The sequence below is a fragment of the Sus scrofa genome, chromosome 15 (genome assembly GCF_000003025.6).
Source record: "Sus scrofa isolate TJ Tabasco breed Duroc chromosome 15, Sscrofa11.1, whole genome shotgun sequence".
NCBI classification, from domain to species: Eukaryota; Metazoa; Chordata; class Mammalia; order Artiodactyla; family Suidae; genus Sus; species Sus scrofa.
In genome coordinates this window covers 105,726,163-105,746,093 of record NC_010457.5, presented here as the reverse complement: position 1 = coordinate 105,746,093, position 19,931 = coordinate 105,726,163, and the positions used below count along the sequence as shown (strand labels likewise).

General features: G+C 43.7%; 1 protein-coding gene across 4 annotated transcripts in view; it reads right to left on the bottom strand.

The window, feature by feature from the left end:
• Positions 1-19,931, bottom strand: part of KIAA2012 (KIAA2012 ortholog) — a 135,502-nt gene that overhangs the window by 70,611 nt on the left and 44,960 nt on the right. For all 4 annotated transcript variants that reach the window (XM_005672082.3, XM_021075192.1, XM_021075194.1 and 1 more), the window contains 2 exons: positions 14,435-14,503; positions 5,018-5,094 (listed from right to left, as the gene is read on the bottom strand). In XM_005672082.3, the coding sequence (XP_005672139.3) occupies positions 5,018-5,094; positions 14,435-14,503 (146 nt within the window). The remainder of the gene's footprint in view (positions 1-5,017; positions 5,095-14,434; positions 14,504-19,931) is intronic.

Below are 19,931 nucleotides of genomic sequence, written 5' to 3'. Positions count from 1 at the left end.
ATTTGCCCCTCACCTCCTTAAAGCCTAGGATCAGAGGCATAAAATGCTGAAAAGGGGTTGTTGAATTCTTACAAGAGAATTCTGATGGCCCTATCCAATAATCTAATACAAACCTAATTAAGGTTAAATAATTTAAACAGCAGTTAAAAAAAATAATGACACTGTGGTGTTGACCCTTGTTTCACTTGCTGTATACCTGCTGTTTGCTCCTGGTCATTTTAAGCCAGCTCTCCTCATGATCCATTATTCCTCTTTACAGGGAGAATTTTGGAAAGAAAAGAAAAACAATGAAAAATGAAGCAGATAAAATAAAAACCAAAAATGTAGCCCAACATAGCCATCATTTCAAACACTATTATTTGCAGGTCTTTAAAGACACAGCAATTTTTTTGCACAGTTGAGGTCACAGTTGACATCACTTTGATTTCCACTTTTAAAATGGAATCGGTAGTTCTCAACGTGGGGTTGGGGCTGGGATGTGTGTGATTTTTGCCTTCCAGGGGACATTTGGCATGGACTGGAGACACTTTTTGACTGTCACTAGTGGCCGTGTGTGTGTGTGTGTGTGTGTGTGTGTGTGTGTGCGCGCGCGCGCGCGCGCCACGTGCGCGCTCGCGCTACTGGCATCTAGTGGGTAGAGAGTTGGGATGCTGCTTAGCATCCTACAATGCATGAGAAAGCTCCCACAACAAAGACTATCTGGCAATGGTGTTGAAGTTGAAAAACTCTGTGTTAAACCTTTTGTATTAAATCAAAGCTTCTAGGAAAAACAAACATTATTTTTTAATGCCTGAATTAAATCCCACACAATTAATTTAATAACGTCTCTGGCTGTTTCCAATTTTTTTGTATTACAGATAGTGCTGCAATGGCCACCTTCACCCATTTTTTTTTTTTTTTCTGCTCAGCTATTTCCTTAGGATAAATCCCCAGAAGTCAGAAATACTGAATCAATGGATATGAAAATTTTCCATGTTTCACAAGTCATACTGCCATTTTGATTTACAAGCGAATTGAACCAAACTACAACCCATTGGAAGTGTGTTAAGTGTATCAGTTTTACCAATACCTCAGCAGTACTGAGTGTTACCATTAAAAAAAAGGTGAGAGAAGGCACAAATCTCAAATCTCAAATAAAAATGGCACCTCCAGTTTGCCTCAATTTATTTATTTATTTATTTTTTCAGTTTGCCTCAATTTAAACTGCTACTCAGACAAAAAATTTGCTATTCAGGATGAATCTTGTTTGTTCTCTATTATTTTTGACATGAATTGTTTATGTCTCCTGCTTCTTTTTCTAACTGGTTTTCAATGTTTTCCTTTTAAAATCGCTCATAATCTTTACCGAGCATAGCTAGTCATGCTGTTGCAGTTAATGCAATTATTTTTCTTCCTTTTTTAAAAGTTTTACTTTCTCCTCACTCACGATAGATATATTAACACTCCTGCTGGAATTTTCATTTACAATTTTAATGCTCTTTTTAGGTGCTAGTAACCTCACGCAACCTTTGGCCTCTACATAGAGAGGCCCTGGGGAAGAGGAAAAGCTTCTCTAGTGATTGATGTCAGCCACCGAGCTAAGAGCAGGGCTTGGACTCTGACCGTATCCCGGGAACTAATTTCCCTTAATCAAATGAAAGACCTTAGGAGGAGCCACAAGGCAAAAAGGAAAATCTATGTGAAGGAGAATACCAAATTCTGTGAGGAGCGTGGAGGACCTGCATTCAAAAAAGGGCACCATACCTTTAGGACTTCAGAACTGGCAAAGCTCCACATGCAGCTATTAATATGCAAAAAATGCCTTCATAAATACTTGATTCTGTTCACAGTGGGGAGGCAGTTCATTTGAAAGAGGAAATGGGAGCTTGGAGTTGAAACACGTCTGCTTGTCTCCTTTTTCTTTTTTCATTTCTCTTTTCATCTCCTCGTTTCTCCTAGTAGGTTTCTTCCCCCTCTTTCCCCAACTCAACCCCCTCCTGCGACTCCTAGGACGTTGTCGCCAGTCGCTACTCATTTCTGGTTTTGGTTTTACCGCCCAGGTCCGCATTCTCCACCAGGGGTGGAGGAGGTGCCTCGGCGGCGAGTCCCACCGGTTGCCCGCCCGCGTGCCGGAGGCGGAAGACGGGATCCCTCCTGCTCGCGGCCCCGGCGCGGACCGCGGCTCGGGAAACGCACAGCCGAGGGTTTAAAAACTCCAACCAGTAGGGGGCACCAGAGGCAGCCTCCAGAACTGGGTAAATCCGGGAACCCGGTCACGTCTGCAAAGCACCCGCTGGCTTTCACTCTCACCCGCCCGTCAGAAATTGCTTTCCAAATCGAGGTATGTGACTTCTCGTGAAAGCGTGGTGATGCCAAAATAGTCCACCCTTGGTGGGGGGTAGTTGCTATTTTGGTTTTGTGTTTTCACTCGAAGCTAACACACTGATAAAAAAAAAAAAGTAAAAGTATTTTGTGACTAAACTCCTAATGTGGTCCGACCCCAGGGAAGGGAGGGAGGGGGTGAATTAGGGGGCAGTTAAAGGCCAGGCGAGCAGAAACCCCTGATGCTGATAGAGATCAATTTTGTGTGACCCCCTAGCCTGCCGCAGAGTGGAAAGGCGACAGAGGGAGGGATTCACTGAATTTGCCAGTGGCTCATCAAGGTACGTAACCGAAATCTGCTGGGCAGAAATTTGTCTCTAAATCTTTTCCAGATGATTTATAGTAAACATGAAATTAGTCATTTACATAGAGTAGGTTGAGGAAGTAGTTAAAATTGAAGTGATTAATAAAGAGCCATTAGCCTCCAAAAGTACGGGGGTGGGGGAGGCGCAGAAGACACTCCCCTCCCCTAAGGCGCCCCACCCTCATTTTCTTCGCGTTTGGGGGCTAGTGGGGCGTCCGAGACTTTTCCTCAAATAACTTTCCTTTAGTGGGGCGTCTTCTTTTTTTTCCTTTTTCCTTTGGCCGGGCCAGAGGCATGTGGCAGTTCCGCGGCTGGGGATTCCCACCCGCGCAGCGGCAAAACGCCAGCAACTGCAGTGACAACGCGGGATCCTTAACCCACTGTGCCACAGGGGGACTCACAGGGGGACTCACAGGGGGCTACTTCTAAAGGAAATAAAACTTGCTTGAACAAATCAGCTGGTTCTGGTGGGAACAGCCCCCTCCTCTCACAAAGGAGGCACAGGCAATTCTCTCTCTCTCTCTCTTTTTTTTTTTTTTTTGCTTTTTAGGGTCACACCCATGGCATATGGAGGTTCCCAGGCTAGGGGTCTAATCGGAGCTACAGCTGCTGGCCTACACCACAGCCACAGTAAGGCCAGATCCCAGCCGCATCTTTGACTTACACCACAGCTCACCACAATGTGGGATCCTTCACCCACTGAGCAAGGCCAGGGATCGAACCTGCCACCTCATGGTTCCTAGGTGGGATTCGTTTTCACTGCACCCAGATGGGAACTCCCAGGCACAGGCAATTCTCAGAGCGAGCTGGTTTGTGCAGCCTCACAGGGGAAATGAGGAGACTAGAGTTTAGGACCCTCGGTCTAGTGGTCCTGTTTTTGACTGCAAGGGTAATAATTCAGTCTAGGACTTAATTTGACATGACGGAGCCACTCTTTCATTGCAGGTGATATGAGGTCTCTTAAAATACAACCATGAGGCTGTGTGAATTTGGAGTGTTTAGGGTATAGGAGGTATTCTCAAGGCCTTTGGAGTTGTGGAATTATTGAAATATAGCACAGTGTATTTTCCTCAGTCACAGACTCTCTTGAAAAAGAAAACCTTCTAGATCCCTTAGAAAGAGTGTCTTCAAAGCAGGTATGTTAAAAAAAAAAATTGTAAATATTGCTTCTGTGGTTCCTCAGTGGCAGGAAGTGTGGGCTCTGCCATGTTTTACCTCAGGGGAGGCCTGACCCTGGCCAGGGATTCAACAGTGAGAGTTCAGGTACTTCCTCAGAACTTCTCTAGGCGCATACGGGAAAACAAAACTGCTTATAATATTATTGTTTTTTAATGAGTGTGAGGGAAGAGGAGAAAGCCAGGAAGTTGGAGATTAGGGAGACATAGAGACCATGCCTGTCCCTCCTGCACAGCCCCGCTCTGCATCCAGGCTGTGGCAGGGCAGGGAGAGCCCTGGGCTGTGCTGCTTCTGCCCCAGCTTCTCTGAGACCTGGGAAGCTCTAGAAATTCCCCTAAGTTATCTCTCTAGAGTGAATCTGAGGACAGTGCCAGCCTCAAAGCTTCAACTAAAGAAACATGTTTATAAATATTTGTGAACATATGTCCTTGAACCACTAATAGATATTCTTAATCCATCCAGATAAGGCATTTTTCTCCTTTCTTTCTTCTTTTTTAGGGCTGAGCCAGAGGCATATGGAGGTTCCCAGGCTAGGGGTTGAATCCAGGCCACATCTGCTGGCCTACACCACAGCCACAGCAATGCAGGATCCAAGCCACATCTTCAACCTGCACCACAGCCCACGGCCACGCTGGATCCTTAACCCACTGAGTGAGGCCAGGGATCGAACCCGAAACCTCATGGTTTCTAGTCGGATTCGTTTCCGCTGGGCTACAACAGGAACTCTGGCATTTTTCTCCTTTTTTCACAGTATCTTTGTTTTTTGTTTTCTTTTTTTTCTCTTGCTAGTTACTTTTTCCTCCCCAATAGGAATCAGAATTGGAGTGGAAAAAATGGGCCCATTGGCACAAAATCTTAGTCCCTACTGCCTGGATGGAAGATGTTTTCTGTGTTCCCTTGTTCCCTTTTTGACTTTACAGGAGTCAAGGAAGGGCCTATTCAGCTTATCCACGCACATGGAGAGCTAGACAAAACAGTCCAAGTTGAGTTAGGACATTCCAAGTCTATGAGTTAAGGAACCTCTGTGATTTTATAGTCTACTTGTCTCATGTAATTGATGAAGTAAATGAGACCCAGAGAGGTGAAGAATCTCACCCAGGGTCACACAGCAAGCCAGGACAAGAACCCAAAAGTCCTGACTCCCAGTCTTATGTTCATGCAGAGTCAGTACTGTACCTGCTTCTCTGGTTTTTGGCTCAAAGGTGAGGCTTCATTAAGATTCATGTGAAGATCAGGTCCAGTTTCATTGTTTGCTGTGATGAAAATGAGAGAAAAGGGTCAAGCTTGTCAGGTCTAGGTCTCATGAATTTTGTATATATACCATACACATACATGCTAGTTTATATGTATAAGATTATAAATGCACACGTGTCTATGGCATTCGTATTTACTCACCAAGTAACACCTCTAACCTCTACAGGCACAGTCTAAATGCTGTGTTAGCTATAGGGTTGCAACCTTATATTCAAATTTCTATTTTTCTTGTCTTGGTTGCTCTTTAAAAGAACAAAACTAAATTCTTTGTGCTTCTAAAATTCAGATAAAGCTGAAATTAAAAAGGAAATATTGATGGAAAAAAATCTGCTGATACTGTTGAATATAAATTTTGTATGATCCTATTTCACTGAAGTAGAAAAATGCTCCGGCAACCTTCCAGATAGGGAGATCAGAGACTTCCCTTTTCCCTCATGAGGTGGAGGGGCAACAGGAGGGGTGGAAACGTGAAGCGAACAAAGGCAAAGGCGGACTAACGGAAATCGTGGCGCTCCCCTGGAGCGGGCACCACAGACACTGAGGTGGCGCTGGCGTGTAATCTGCACCCCTCTCCTCCGTGGTTGTGTTATCATACGCTCCATGGGTGTGGAAGCCGAGGCTCAAAGGTAAAGTAACCCGCCCAAAGGTGTACATCTAATGAGGTTTCGAGTAAGAATTTGAGTCTAAGGCTGCATGACTCAGCCTTAAGAAAAGCTGAAGAAACTGACTAACCTATGGGACCAACCTCATGCTGCAAAAGGATAGGATTTATTTTGGTCTTCTTTTTTTTTTTTTTTGCCCCCAAGAAAGTAAATTTAATGTTTGTAAAGGAATGTTTATTTGAGGAACAGATTTAGCTAAGCGCCTGGCTTCTCTGACAAGGATTTAGTCTCTCTCGCGTAGGACCAGTGTGCAAAAAAAAGCCCTTTCCATACTTGCTCCTAAGTAGCTCTGTTAAGAATCTATGGCCATGGAGTTCCTGTTGTGGCTCAGTGGTTGATGAATCCGACTAGGAACCATGAAGTTACGGGTTCGATCGTAACCATGAAGTTACGAAGTTACGCCTTGCTCAGTGGGTTAAGGATCTGGCATTGCTGTGGCTGTGGTGTAGGCCAGCAGCTGTAGCTCTAATCAGACCCCTAGTCTGGGAACCTCCATATGCCGCGGGAGCAGCTCAAGAAAGGGCAAAAAGACAAAAAAAAAAAAAAAGAATCTATGGCCATATGGGACTCTGTATCTTTGCCTCTTTGACCCCGAAGCCTCTCCTCATTCCTCGTGGGCTGACCTTCTCTTTTCTGTTGTTTCTCAGCTCTTCTCTTCAGTCTTCTTTGAAAATGGCTTCTGCACAGATTTCAAACATATCTTAAGACACGTGGGGAAACTGAGGCCTAGAGAGTGGTTTCATGTGATTGGCTCAAGGCCATACCTTGAAATAGCCCAAGACCACAACCCGAACCCAGATCTCCTGACTTAGCATCCACTTTCCCCTCCACCTTACACTGCCTCCTGTTAGCCTCCCTTGGTCTTGCCACATCACAGCTGCTTGGCCCTGATCCATCTTTGGACAAATCCAGCCCGGCAGAATTGCGTTGTGATGAGGTTCACTTCCCTGTGGCTTGGAAGGAACCATAGGTCTCTTAGAAATGGAACTTATAAATTCTAATGCATAAGGAAAGTTCTTGCAACACCAGGAGAATGAATCAGTCAGCCAGAGTTCAAGAAATGTAAACACATTTTTAGATAGGAGACTGAAAAATTGCTTAAGACTTCTCCATCTCTTGGGTCAAGACCCTGGTAATTTACTGAGGTCCAAGCTGTCAAGGAGGAGACACAACTCAAACTGCATTCCTGGGAGATAAAGCAAGGGGGGTGGTAAAACTTCCTCTCTGAACCATGTGGCAGGATCTACCCCTCTTATCAAACTGAAGAAACTGACTAACCTATGGAGCAACGCAGGCAACTGGCTGTGAACACAGGCCTGATTCTTTCCTGTTATTCTGGAGCTGGTGTGCACATTCACAGACTACAGACTACACCACTTCCAGGCTTGCCTGAAACTGGGAGCTCAGAGTCTTTCTGTGATGAACATTTCTGCCATCGAAGAGATAAACAGAAAACACATTCCTTCCCTGGCTGCCCACCATCAGGCCCGAGTAGGTTTTCAAATGCTAGCATTAATCTAGCCACAGGCTTTTAGCAAGGAGATAGCGTTCCCACCAGATAATCAGGCGGTTTCAGAGATGACCCTTAGGAGATGGGGGTCTTGCCCCAAACCTCTGCTGCCTTCTTCAAGTCATGGGATCCTTCAGCAGACACTCAAAACTTGAGAAGCAGGAAAGAGCATCTGATGCTAGCATGGAATATGGGTGCCTTAAAATTTCCTTCTCTCTCAACCTATGCTGGCCATGTTTAATTCCCAAGTGGTTTGTTCTTTTAAATAAAAATGAAAGGTAGTCATATTTATTCCCATTTTTTCAGAATACTTATTTCCCTTGATATGGGATGCTTTGGTGTGTCCCATCTAATATCAAAATAGAAACTGTACTCCAACAAGTTATCTTATCAGGCAAAGTGGGCCACCTGGCTTCCTCCTAGATGTTGTGTCAAGGCTCGGGAGAGAATGTTAGACCTGCAGGCTCCAAAGTGGCCAAACATTCGGTGGGCACAAGGGCGGGAGCTCTTGAAAGTGCTGGCAGGAGCCTCTTCAAATACGGGTAGGGCCTTTTCCACACATATCATTTCTGAGGCCTGAGTACCCTCTGATTGCTGTGTGCACTTATGGAACTTCCCCCATAATTGCAGTAGTTCATCATCAAGGAAGGGATGTACCCACTGCCAAAACAGATCTCAGAAAGTACCTTTGCCTTCTCACAGCTTTGCATGTGGACTTGCAGCAGAAACCAATGGAAGAGACCTAAAAGCCAGCCCTAGTATCTTCTTGGTTTTGTACTTTTGGTCAAAAATGGAAAGTGTAAAGGCAAATTCCATATCATTAAAAAAAATCTTCTCAGTATAAACTAAACCATAAAAGGAAGGATAATTCTGGTCCCTTTACATAGCCCTGCTGACCTTTCCTTAAGAATAATATCTAAAAATACTTTATTTTATATGATATGACTCAAGATGCCTATGACCTGAGAGCTTTTGTCGTGTTATAATAAATCTTGAGCCTGTTTGTTTAATGCAGAAGATCAGGACCCAAGATGGCCTTTTGGTATTGTCATTATCAAATTCTTGGAACAAGATTTAAGATCTTGTTTATGCTACACATTTTCACTTTAAATCTTCCTGGATGAGGAGGAGGGTGAGATGGGCATATCAAACAGTTGCTTAAGACCTGAGAAAGTCTCCAGTCTAGAGACATACCCCAGGGAGCTCTATTACCGGAGCCAAGTAGACAGATCTAGAAGATATGAGTCAGTCTGAATTTTAATATGGAAGTGCCTAGTAAATGCAAGGACAATATTTTTCTTCCGACTTGGAATAACAGTTCTTTTATTTACTTATATCTTCTTAGACCAAGGCTAGCTCAATCTCAAGGGTCTGGCTTTAGCTTTGGGAACACCAACTTCTCTCAAAAGTCCATAAATTACTTTTTATGGCGAAGTCTAAAGATCCGTGGCTTTTTACTAAGCCCCAAATGGAAGGAAAGCAAGATGATGGAATTGAAATTCAAGCTGTGTAGCAATAAAATATCAATTACGCAAGGAACCCTCCAATTGATGATAAGGCTTAATAGGGGATAATATGATTAATAAGGATATCTGTGGTGGAAAGTGGTATGGAAGAAGGGAATTTAAAAAGAGGCTGAAGGTAGAGCTACCTGCAAAGTAGCAACCAATCTAATTCAATATTCTTCAGAAAATATTGTTCTTGGTCATTTGCTCTCAAACAAGTAGAGACATCTGGTATCCTGGCCTCTAGTCTTACCTTATTTCGGTCCATTCTCTATGTAGTTGGGAGACTCATTTCTCTAAAATAAAAATCTGGTTATGTCAATTCCTGTGTAAATAGGATCTCACAGACTTTGGGATAAATTCCTTAGTTGCTGCCTATGGGCCTTTGTGATCTGGTTCCTGCCCACCCCACCAGCTACATTTCTCCCCACTTCCTCCCCTACAAGTACCTTGGGGTCCAGACATTACAAGTTGCTTACGTTTCTCCCATGCTGCCATGTTCTCTAGACTTCATGTGGTTTCTTTCCCTGGGTTTTTTTTTTTTTTTTTTTTTTTTTTTTTGGTCTTTTTAGGGTCACACCCATGGCATAGGGAGGTTCCCAGATTAGGGTTGAATCAGAGCTACAGCTGCTGGCCTACACCACAGCCGCAGCAATGCAGGATCCAAGCCGGGTCTGCAACCTACACCACAGCAAATGGCAATGCTGCATCCTTGACCCACTGAGTGAGGCCAGGGATTGAATCTGTGTCCTCATGGATACTAGTTGGGTTTGTTACTGATGAGCCACTATGGGAACTCTTCCCTGGAACATTCTTAACTCTTTTATACTTGACTGGTTTCTGCATATATCCTTAGAAATTCAGCTTAAATGTCCTCTCCCTTCAAAAGCCTTCCCAGCTTCCAGAATGAGTTAACCTGTGCTCATTCATAGCTCTCAGCACTCTACTACTGTGGATGACTCTAAGGCATGGACTTTATCTCTCAACTGCATTCTTTTTTTTTTTTTTTTTTGTCTTTTTAGGGCCATACCTGCGGTTTATGAAGGTTCCCAGGCCAGGGGTCGAATTGGAGTTGTGACCGATGACCTACACCACAGCCACAGCAATGCCAGATCTGAGCCACGTCTGTGACCTACACCACAGGTCATGGCAACACTGGATCCTTAACCCACTGAGCGAGGTCAGGGATCGAACCTGCATCTTCATGGATGCTAGTCAGATTCGTTTCTGCTGAGCCACAATGGGAACTCCTCTCAACTGTATTCTTATACCCAGCACTTTATTTGGCATTAGTAGATGGTCAGTTAGTGTTTGTTAAATGAATGAATGAATGAGCAGGCTTTATGTCCAGTGTAAAACAGACTCAGTAGTTGTTTCTATTGGACATGTAGTAATGCTGGTGTCTTCATTAATTTCCAAGTGAGGAATGGCTAGGAACTGAGACAAAATCCTTAGGCTGTAGGGAGATGTGTGAAAGAAGCAAAAGAGAAAACAGGAGGAAAAAAAGTCCTTAGGAAAAGCCTTATGCTTCTCATGGTCTTTTTCATGAGAAGATAACACAAATGTCTGAAGAGTGATGAAATAGAGAACAGTGCTTATGGATTACTAGTTAATAAAAGTTATTTTTTGATCATTGTGACAGAACAAAACTTAATATACTCAAATTTATTACAGGCTGAGAAATATAACCGATATACACACTGAAACATCTTGAAATCCATACCAGCCTGAAAATGCATTGTGCTAAGCATGACTCCACTGCTTGAGCAAGGCCCTGATCCCTCGTGCATATCACACACTATGAGTGGCAGACCCCATGCTTTAGGAAGGACATCCTGAGAGTTTCAAGAGTCCTTAGATTTGTGACTATCCCTCATGCATATCATATCCCCAGTAAAGCGAAAGTAGAAATGAAAAAAGGGGGAGAGTTCTTCAGACTCTTAAGGTAAATAAATAAATAATTAGAGTGATTTATAAAACTATTTCTTGATAGAGAAACATAGAATTGTTAGACTACTTCACTTTCTCCTAATTCTATTGCCAATCCCAGAAGTTTGCCTGCTTTATAAGGCCATTACAAAGATCAGTGTTTGTAAGGAAACAAACTTCCTTTTTTAAGGAAAAAAACTTCACAAGAGCTCTTGCAGATGTTACAATGAATGGACACAGGTTGGCTTAGAGGTTGGCTGCCTTAAGGATGGTCTGTTGTCTCCCAGCCTTGTGATGTGTATGATTTGACTTCTTGCCTCAGTAAAATGACAACCTGTATGTGTCCCTGACTTCTGAATTCATTTGCAAATAGCCAAAACCAGTTTCAAGTGCAAAAGTACCCAAAGTCTGCCATCTATGTAATTTTTTATTTTATTATTACTATTATTAGTAGTAGTATTTTGTCTTTTTGCCTTTTCTAGGGCCGTGACCGCGGCATGTGGAGGTTCCCAGGCTAGGGGTCTAATCGGAGCTGTAGCCACCGGCCTACACCACAGCCGGAGCAACACGGGATCCAAGCCACATCTGCGACCTACACCACAGCTCATGGCAGCACCGGATCCCTAACCCACTGAACAAGGCCAGGGGTTGAACCCGCAAGCTCATGGTTCCTAGTCTGGTTCATTAACCACTGCGCCATGAGGGGGAACTCCTATATAATTTTTTAAACTGTAATTTTTATCTGAAAATATTCTTTGAGGCAGAGATCAAGATGGTAGAATAGAAGGATGCGGAGCTCACCTCCTTCCATGGATACATCAAAGGTACATCTTCATGTAGAGCAATTCTCACTGAATACCTACTGAAAATATTCCTTTAAACCAATCAACCGAAAAGAAACCAAAAAGTTGTAAAAGCTCTAGATTCCAATGATTAGATGTTTTAAATTGCCTTCTGAACTCCATCCCAGGGGGGCATCCAGTGTTTTCAGAGGAGTGTTATATCCATTTTCTTAAAAACAAATGGGGAGTGTTAAGCTCAAAGAGATGTAACAATTAGTTCTTTGAGCACATCAAGGGAGCAAATAAGTTTCCTGTATAATAAGCCCTGAAGCAGGCATACTTATATCCTCTATGCTCATACGGGCGGTCCCATTGGAATGGAGTTGTCATTTAATGGATATAGACGTTCCGTTTTGCAAGATGAAAAGAGTTTTTGGAGATTGGTTACAGAACAGCATGAATTTACTAAACTGTACACTTAAAAATGGTTACGATGGCAAGTTTTATGTTATGTATATTTTACCACAATTTGAAAAATGTCAAGAGATAGGAGGGTTGAGGAATTATGCTCCAGGCAAAGGGAACAATATGTTCAAAGCTTGGAAATAAGAAAAAATTTGCATTAGCCTAAGGTCTTTTAGTTACTAGGAGTAGAGAAGGAATAAAAGTTTTCTTTCCCTTCCCTGCATATAGAACTTGCTCTGGAGCAGTTCTGAAATAGCTCGAGTTTGTCTTTGGCACTTTACCATTTCCCTTTCTGTACTTTTCTCTGTGGGCCTCATTTTCCATATAGCTAATATTTTCCTGTTCATCCAGGCCCTCCAAGATACCCCAACAGGTATCACCTCTTAAAACTCTACATACCCCTCCCAAATTATCCACCTCTGTGTACATGCTGTTGGAATTTTTAGACTCTTGGAGCAGCTGTTCTCAGCTAAGTTGCAAGAGGACAACCATTTGATTAAAACATTTTTACTAAAGTGTGAATGACTGTTTGCTTTTCAGAAGTATCAGCCTTTTAAGAGACTACTTCAGAATTCAAAGTAAATCTCTTATTAGTGAGATTTTAATCACAATGAAGTGAGATTGTAACACTTTCAGACATATTTGGAAGACTATTTTTGGTCTGGAGAGCTACTCTGAATGGGACTATCTGGGTTGATAATCTGTTTTAAGAGTTTGGTTCTCCCCAATGGTTCTTCCTTTTTTTTCAGCAACTCCCCATATCTCTAAAAATTGCAATACTTTTCAGTATTACTCACAAAAGGGTGTCTGATGCCGAGTAAGAGGAACTGGAAAGAGAAAAGGATGTACAATAGAAAGTCATTTATTGGAGTTCCTGTTGTGGCACAGCAGAAACAAATCCGACTAGGAACCATGAGGTTGTGGATTCCATCCCTGGCCTCGCTCAGTGGGTTAAGGATTCTGCGTTGCTGTGAGCTGTGGTGTAGTTTCCCGAGTGGTGTAAGGATCCCGAGTTGCTGTGGCTGTGGTGTAGGCCGGGGGCTACAGCTCCGATTCAACCCCTACCTTGGGAACCTCCATATGCCACACCTGCGGCCCTAAACAGCTAAAAAAAAAAAAAAAAAAAAGAAGTCATTTATTAGTATGAGTCATTATTAAGTCAGAAACTTCCTCAACTCTCACACATTATCAGATGGAAATGTGCCTGTTTAAATTGACATCACTACTAACCATGCATAGTGGTAAACATACAGCTTCCTATAGTTCAAATCCCATCTTCACCACATAGTTGTGTGACCTTGGGCAAGTCACTTAACCTCTCTGAGCCATATTGTCTTAGATGAAAAGGGAGGATAATAATAGAATTTACCTCATATCATTGCTATGAGGATGAAGTAAAAAAAATGAATGTAAAATACTCAGCACAGTGTTTGGCGCATCAGAAAGATCATCAGTGGTTGTCCTTTTGTCATCATTGCCATCATCACCCTTCATCAGAGGGCTCGTATTTAAGAGCTGCCCTGGCCCAGTTCCAACCAAAAAGTGAGAATGCACAGTCTGATCCTGAAACTCTACCCACTATGGTCAGGATGTCCAGCCAAGAATGGCAAGAGAGGTGATGCCGAATGCTGGGCTCCCATGTAGTTCTCTGCTTACAGATTTTCAGCCGGCATATGGTTGTGCCCTTTCTCCTTCTAGTTTTGCAGTTTCTAGCAAAAACAAAGCCTTCCACCCAGCTCTGGCTCCAGCCCTTGCTCTGGGGCATTGCTGCCTGTTGCTAGAGCAGGTCCTTCTTGAGGATTCATCTCTGCTTGCCCCCAAAGAAGCAGTGAGGAAGACCACACACATTTCTCTATTAATCAAAGACTATTTTTAGGAGCGAGAGAAAGTCTTTCCATAATCATCCTTTCCCCCTGGTCTGAAGCAGAAGCAGCAATGGCAGTGGGTGGAGGATGAGCTACAGAGTCACCTGCACTCCTGGTTTTTGCTTATTTCTCCATGGGGGAAATGAAATAGAGAAGAAAACTTGCAAGAGGCACAACTGGCCTCAGCCCTCTGTTTGGCATGCAAGCCCGAGAGTCTTCTGGGTAGTTTTCTAGGTTGTGGATGTGCAGGTTGAGCTGTGAGCAATTCTGGGAGGCAATGCCCATCTCATTTTAGTGTGAATTGTGCAGCGTATGACCTGCCAACCCCACAGGACATCCCTGCAAAAATCTCCTTCGCGGGCCAGCTCAGCACAAGCATCTGGTTTGACTTTTCTTCTCCCTTCATATTTACACTCAGACCACAGCACACAGGCTGCCCATGTTTAATGCTTAAGGATATGCCATTTCTTAGACTCTCCAAGAAATGAATCTTCTTTCCTACTTATTGCTATATTTGTGAAGAAACAATGTGTTTCCGGAGGTCTGGGTATGAAATAATATGCGCAAGAGTCAAATGACATAGAGGAGAAGTACAAGTGACTTGTTCGGGGAAAATCTTACCTTTGAGAAGTTGTTGAATACTAGACTCTTCCTCTCCATGGCTGGTGTTTGAATGGACAGACTCATAGGCTGAAAAACAATACAGGGTTTTATATAAGAGTGTGAAAAAGTCTTGGAAAAAGGGCTATTTCCTTACCCCAAGATAGGGACAACAGTGGATGCCTTGATGCCTAAGCCTCATAATGAATTAGATGGTTTTGAAAACCTTTAGATGCTATCATGGAAGGAAGGTTGACCTAGGATTTAAAAAGCATTGAAGAAAACAATATTTTTATTTAAGATGTTTGAGTGTGAAACCCTGCAGGTACTGCGATGCTTAAATTTTGAGAGGAGAACTTTTGACAGGGCAAGGGCATGAAGCAGTTAATGCCTGACACCCGCTGTGGGGAAGGTGCCCAGATTCGAACAGCAGATGTGCTACGGGGCCCCAGTGCGTGCAGGGATGGGGGGATGACAGGCGAGCGTGAGGAGCCCCAGCCTCCAGCTGTAGCATAAATTGAAGGGCTGGACCAGGAGGGATTCTAACCCATCTGATTCCAGCCAAAAAGATAGACAGGTTTTTTGAATAGCCCTGATGATTTTTTTTTTTTTTTGATCTCTTACAGTCACCTTGGGTGAGAATTATTCTCCTAGCTGTCTCTGTCAGTCAAATGAAAGCTAGTTAAAACAATGCTGTTTTAGGGAATTCCATCGTGTCTCAGCGGAAATGAATGACTATAGTTAGTATCCATGAGATTGCAGGTTTGATCCCTGGCCTTGCTCAGTGCGTTAAGGATCTGGCGCTGCCTTGAGCCGTGGGGTAGGTCACAGATGCAGCTTGGATCCTGTGTTGCTGTGGCTGTGGTGTAGGCGGGCAGCTATAGCTCCGATTTGACCCCTAGCCTGGGAACCTCTATATGCTGTGGGTGCGGCCCTAAAAAAATGCTGTTTTAATGGCTGGAAGGAATTAAGATGACAGACCAGAGGAAGGCAGTTAGGGGAGAGGTGATAGATAGCAAGGGGGTCAATTGAGAGGATCCGAAATGGAGGAGTGGCTTTAAAGGGAAATTCCGTGTGTGTGTGTGTGTGTGTGTGTGTGTGTGTGTGTGTGTGTGTGTGTGTGATGAGAAAGAGGTGTGAGACATCAAGGAGATAGAAATAGGGAGGAAAAAGATCAGAGGGAATCAAATACATCTGAACAAGATTTTGAGATCTATTTAACTAACCCCCCACTCATTTCCAGATGCATGTATGTACGTATGTATTTATGCTTCGTCGTCTCATTACTGATAACTATACCAGAGACATTGCCAAAAACGCATGTTTGGTTTTTACTGATCTGCTAAATGGTGGTGAGGCTTGGGAAAGCCTGCCCCTGGGTGCTTTCCACCTCGGCATGTGCTTACAGTCACATGCACACACATAACTTAGGTTGGGGAGGGCAACTTGGGATTCCGAGAACCAACACTAGAGAGAGAAAAAGCCATAATTAGTGTTAATTGTTGACCCTGCAGTTCAAGAATAGATGCTCTGGAGAATGGGAAATGAGAACAAACATTAATTATTGAGTAGGGACCTTGGAGACAGACACTCTGGATTAAAAGGAGAGAGATAAATTGCATAATGAATGTTAATTTTCCCTCAAAGAATTGAGTGGTCGGTGGTTGGAAGGGAAAAAGAGGCTAAAACAATCATGAAAGAGAAAGCTCAATGGGTGTCAGGGCGAGAGGGTACAGGAGGGTTACGCAAACATTCTCCATCACTGCTTACTGCTCTGCTTCTTCCTTACAGCTTCCAAGAAATTCGCCATCAGGGTGTTCCTTGGAACTCTTATTATTTACCACAATTGTCTGCTGGGAAGCTCAGCCACTTCCCCAAGAGCACATAAGCCTGAAAACAGCCACGAGGCATGGCAAACTGGGAGGCACACAACACTGGAATTTCTTCTTTATGTGCCTTGCTGGGAGTATGACTTAAATCAACAGAGGTACCAGAGTTGAGTACCACGCTGGAGAGGGCTGAGGTCCTGTGTGAGCCACCATGGAGAGACTTGGGCTCCAAGGCCTTGACTGTTGTTTTGTCTTTTTCTGTTTTGTTTTGTTTTAAAGATACAAACATGGTAAAGTTTAATAAGGCATTGCTTAGAACATTGAAAAATCCACACTTCTTAAAAAGTCATTGATGCCTATTTAAAATACAATGACATTATTATTATTATTATTATTTCGTCTTTTTAGGGCTGCATTCACGGCATATGGAAGTTCCCAGGCTAGGGGGCCAGTTGGAGCTGTAGCTGCCAGCCTACACCACAGCCACAGTAACGTGGGATCCGAGCTGCATCTGCGACCTACACCACAGCTCATGGCAATCCCGTAACCTTAACCCACTGAGCAAGGCCAGGGATCGAACCCACAACCTCATGGTTCCTAGTCGGATTCGTTTCCACTGTGCCATGATGGGAACTCCCAAAATACAATGATATTATTAAAAGGAATAAAATAAGAATACATATCCTCACACGGGAAGATCTCCAAGATATATCATTAGGTAAAAACTCCCAGTTGCAGAACAGTGCATTTAACCCCATTTCTGTAAAACTATGTGTCTATTCATGTAAAACAGAAACACGAGAATATTTTTGAACTGTTCCAGAGCAAATTAGAAACATCAGACTCCTTTTGCCCTTAAGTATATCTCTAGCAGTAGAATTTTATAGAACAAAATCCTGTCCTTACATCATCTATCTTAAATCATTTCATATTTAATCCACAGCCCCATTCAGATTTCATCAGTTTTTCCCAAAATGCCCCCCCACAATCATTTTTGTTGTTTTATCTTAATTACAGTACACAAGGCACATAGGTACCCCCCCGCAAGTAATCCTCTTAGCTGAAGGTGAAAACAGAAAAATGGTGTAGAAAATCAGCGATGAGAATTGCAGCGATTTTGTAAAGAGCTCCTGCAAACGGGCTTGTCACTGGCTGCTCAGACTCAGAGTGCTAATCGGGAATCCCACATCCAGTCTCCTGCGTCTGCTCGCTGCTTTCCATCCAGGCTCTCATGAGCTGTTGTCTGGATGACGCTGCAGTAGCTGGAGCACTTGGCTTTTTTTTTCTTGCCTGTTCCTGGCACACAGAGTGGGTTGCATGACATCCCTCCTCAAGCATCTGTGATTTCTTGTTGCCTAAAAAGCAGCATTTCAGCTTGATGCTGGCATGCAAGACCTTCGTGGCCTGGCCCTGGCCTGCCTTTCAGCCCCATCTTCCCCCATGAAGCCCCTCCACCGGGCCTTCCTACAGGCTACTCATCATTTCCCTCATGGACCCTGCTTTCCTATCTCTTTGCCATTGTTCATGCTGGTCCCTCAGCTGGTCGTGGCTTTCTCTCATCTCTGTTTATCCGCTTCTGCCAGTTTCTTAAAGGTCAGTACAAATGGGTCAATGCAAACATCCTTCCTTACCCTCCAGGTTAGAATTAATCGCTCCCTCCTCAGACGCCCCTGCACCGTGTTGGTTAGGCCTCTGTTACAATGCTCATCTCATATGCCTTGTGAAAGAGTCAGTTACTTGTGGATCTGGTCTTACATGGGCTGTGAGGTCTTTGAGGGCGGCAGTCACAGGACCTGGTGTTGAGCCCTGGGAATTGGGAAGAGCACAGCCTTTGGGACTGAGGGAATAAATAAGCTCAGCCGTTCATCAGGTATGATCACTGTGCACGGGGGTTAACCGCTTGTGTTTTGGTTTCCTTGCCTATGACATATGAATGGAAATACTCCCGTCATAGAATTATTGGGATGATGAAATGAGATGACAGATGTGCCTGAGCATGTTTGCTCTTGATCTTAACATCCTTCTCTGTCCCTTGAACATGGGAGGCATCCCGTTCATTTGATCAAAGGAGTTGGGCACAATGTAACGGGTCTTTGCTCTTTTAGATCCAATGATATTTTACACTGGAGTTTTACTCAGTACTTTACAGGATGTCCTGCAATTATGGTCTGGTTTGGTCGTCACAAAGCAATGCCCAGTTAGGATGGCAGATATTATTATAGTTTCATTATGTTAGTTAAAGAACATGGTAAGCTGCTGTAACTAAGAGACTCTAAAAGATAAGCATTTATTTCTCTTTCAGGTAGGAGTCCAGAGGGAGGTGGGTAGACCAGGGTAGCCCTGCTCCACGAAGTTATCTGGGTCTTGAGGTTCCTTATATCTTATGGCTTCATCATCTCATAGAGTATCACCCTCTCTCACATGGTTGAAGCTAATTCATCCCTACAACCACGTCCAAGGGGAAAGAGGAAGAGGAGAACAAGTGGTTTCCTTTTAAGGAAATGACTTGGAAGTTGCACACATTACTTTTGTTCACATTTCATCAGCTGCATCAATCACATGGCCATACCTAGCTGCAAGGGAGGCTGGGAAAAATAATTCCTAGCCAGGCAGCCATGTGTGTCCACGTAAATTTCAGGGTAGGGGAGTCTATTAATAAAAAAATAATAATGGAGGTGTTCCCATTGTGGCACAGTGGAAACGAATCCAGTTGGTATCCATGAGGATGCAGGTTAAATTCATGCCCTTGCTCAGTGGGTGTGGGATCTGGCGTTGCTGTGAGCTGTGGTGTAGCTTGTAGATGTGGCTCAGATCCTGCCTTGCTGTGGCTGTGGCATAGGCCAGCAACTGTAGCTCTGAGTCAACTCCTGGCCTGGGAACCTCCATATGCCACGTGTGCGGCCCTAAAGAAAGGAAAAAAAATAATGGGGAAAATGGATATTGGGGAACAATTAAAGTGTTTAGTACTCCCAGTTTCAGACAATATTTATGGGCAGTGTTCTGGAATATTCAGAAGTAGATCAGGGGGATCTATCCCTAGGAGTTTTAAATCTTGGAAAAAGAGTTAAAAGAGTAAAAAAAGATGAAGTAAGGGAATGCCTGATAAGAGACCCAGGTGGTATGAATTAGTGGAAACTAAGCTAGTAGCCATCAGTGTGGGCCGAGGGGGCAGGTGAGGGGTTCCAATGAAGGCAGGACTTCAGTTAGTCCTTGAAGCCTAGAAACTTAGACAAGAGGGATTAGAGGCAGTGAGATTTAGTGAGAAGCGCTTTGGCTTAAGTAGTTGCAGGAAGATCTGGGTTTGAGCCTTAGATGTGCCATGTAAAAGCTATGTGACTTGGTGCAAATCACCATGCCTTTCTGGGCCTGTTTCCTTATCCATAAAATGAGAGTTTTCAAACTGCAGTCTCACTGTTTTGGTGGCTCTGCATAGACCCCACACCCAGGAACCATTTTAGGAGGGAAAGAATTAGCTGGGCTGTGAGGAAGTTGGTGAGAGGACATAGTCCGACCATCCCCACTTCAACCGGGCAGCTCTGCTTTTATCCATTTTCTTTATAGGTGTCCTCAGAAAGTCTGCTTTTTTTTTTTTAATGTCTCTTGGGGACTGCACCTGTGGCATATGGAGGTTCCCAGGCTAGGGGTCAAATAGGAGCTATAGCTGCCGACCTACACCACAGTCACAGCAG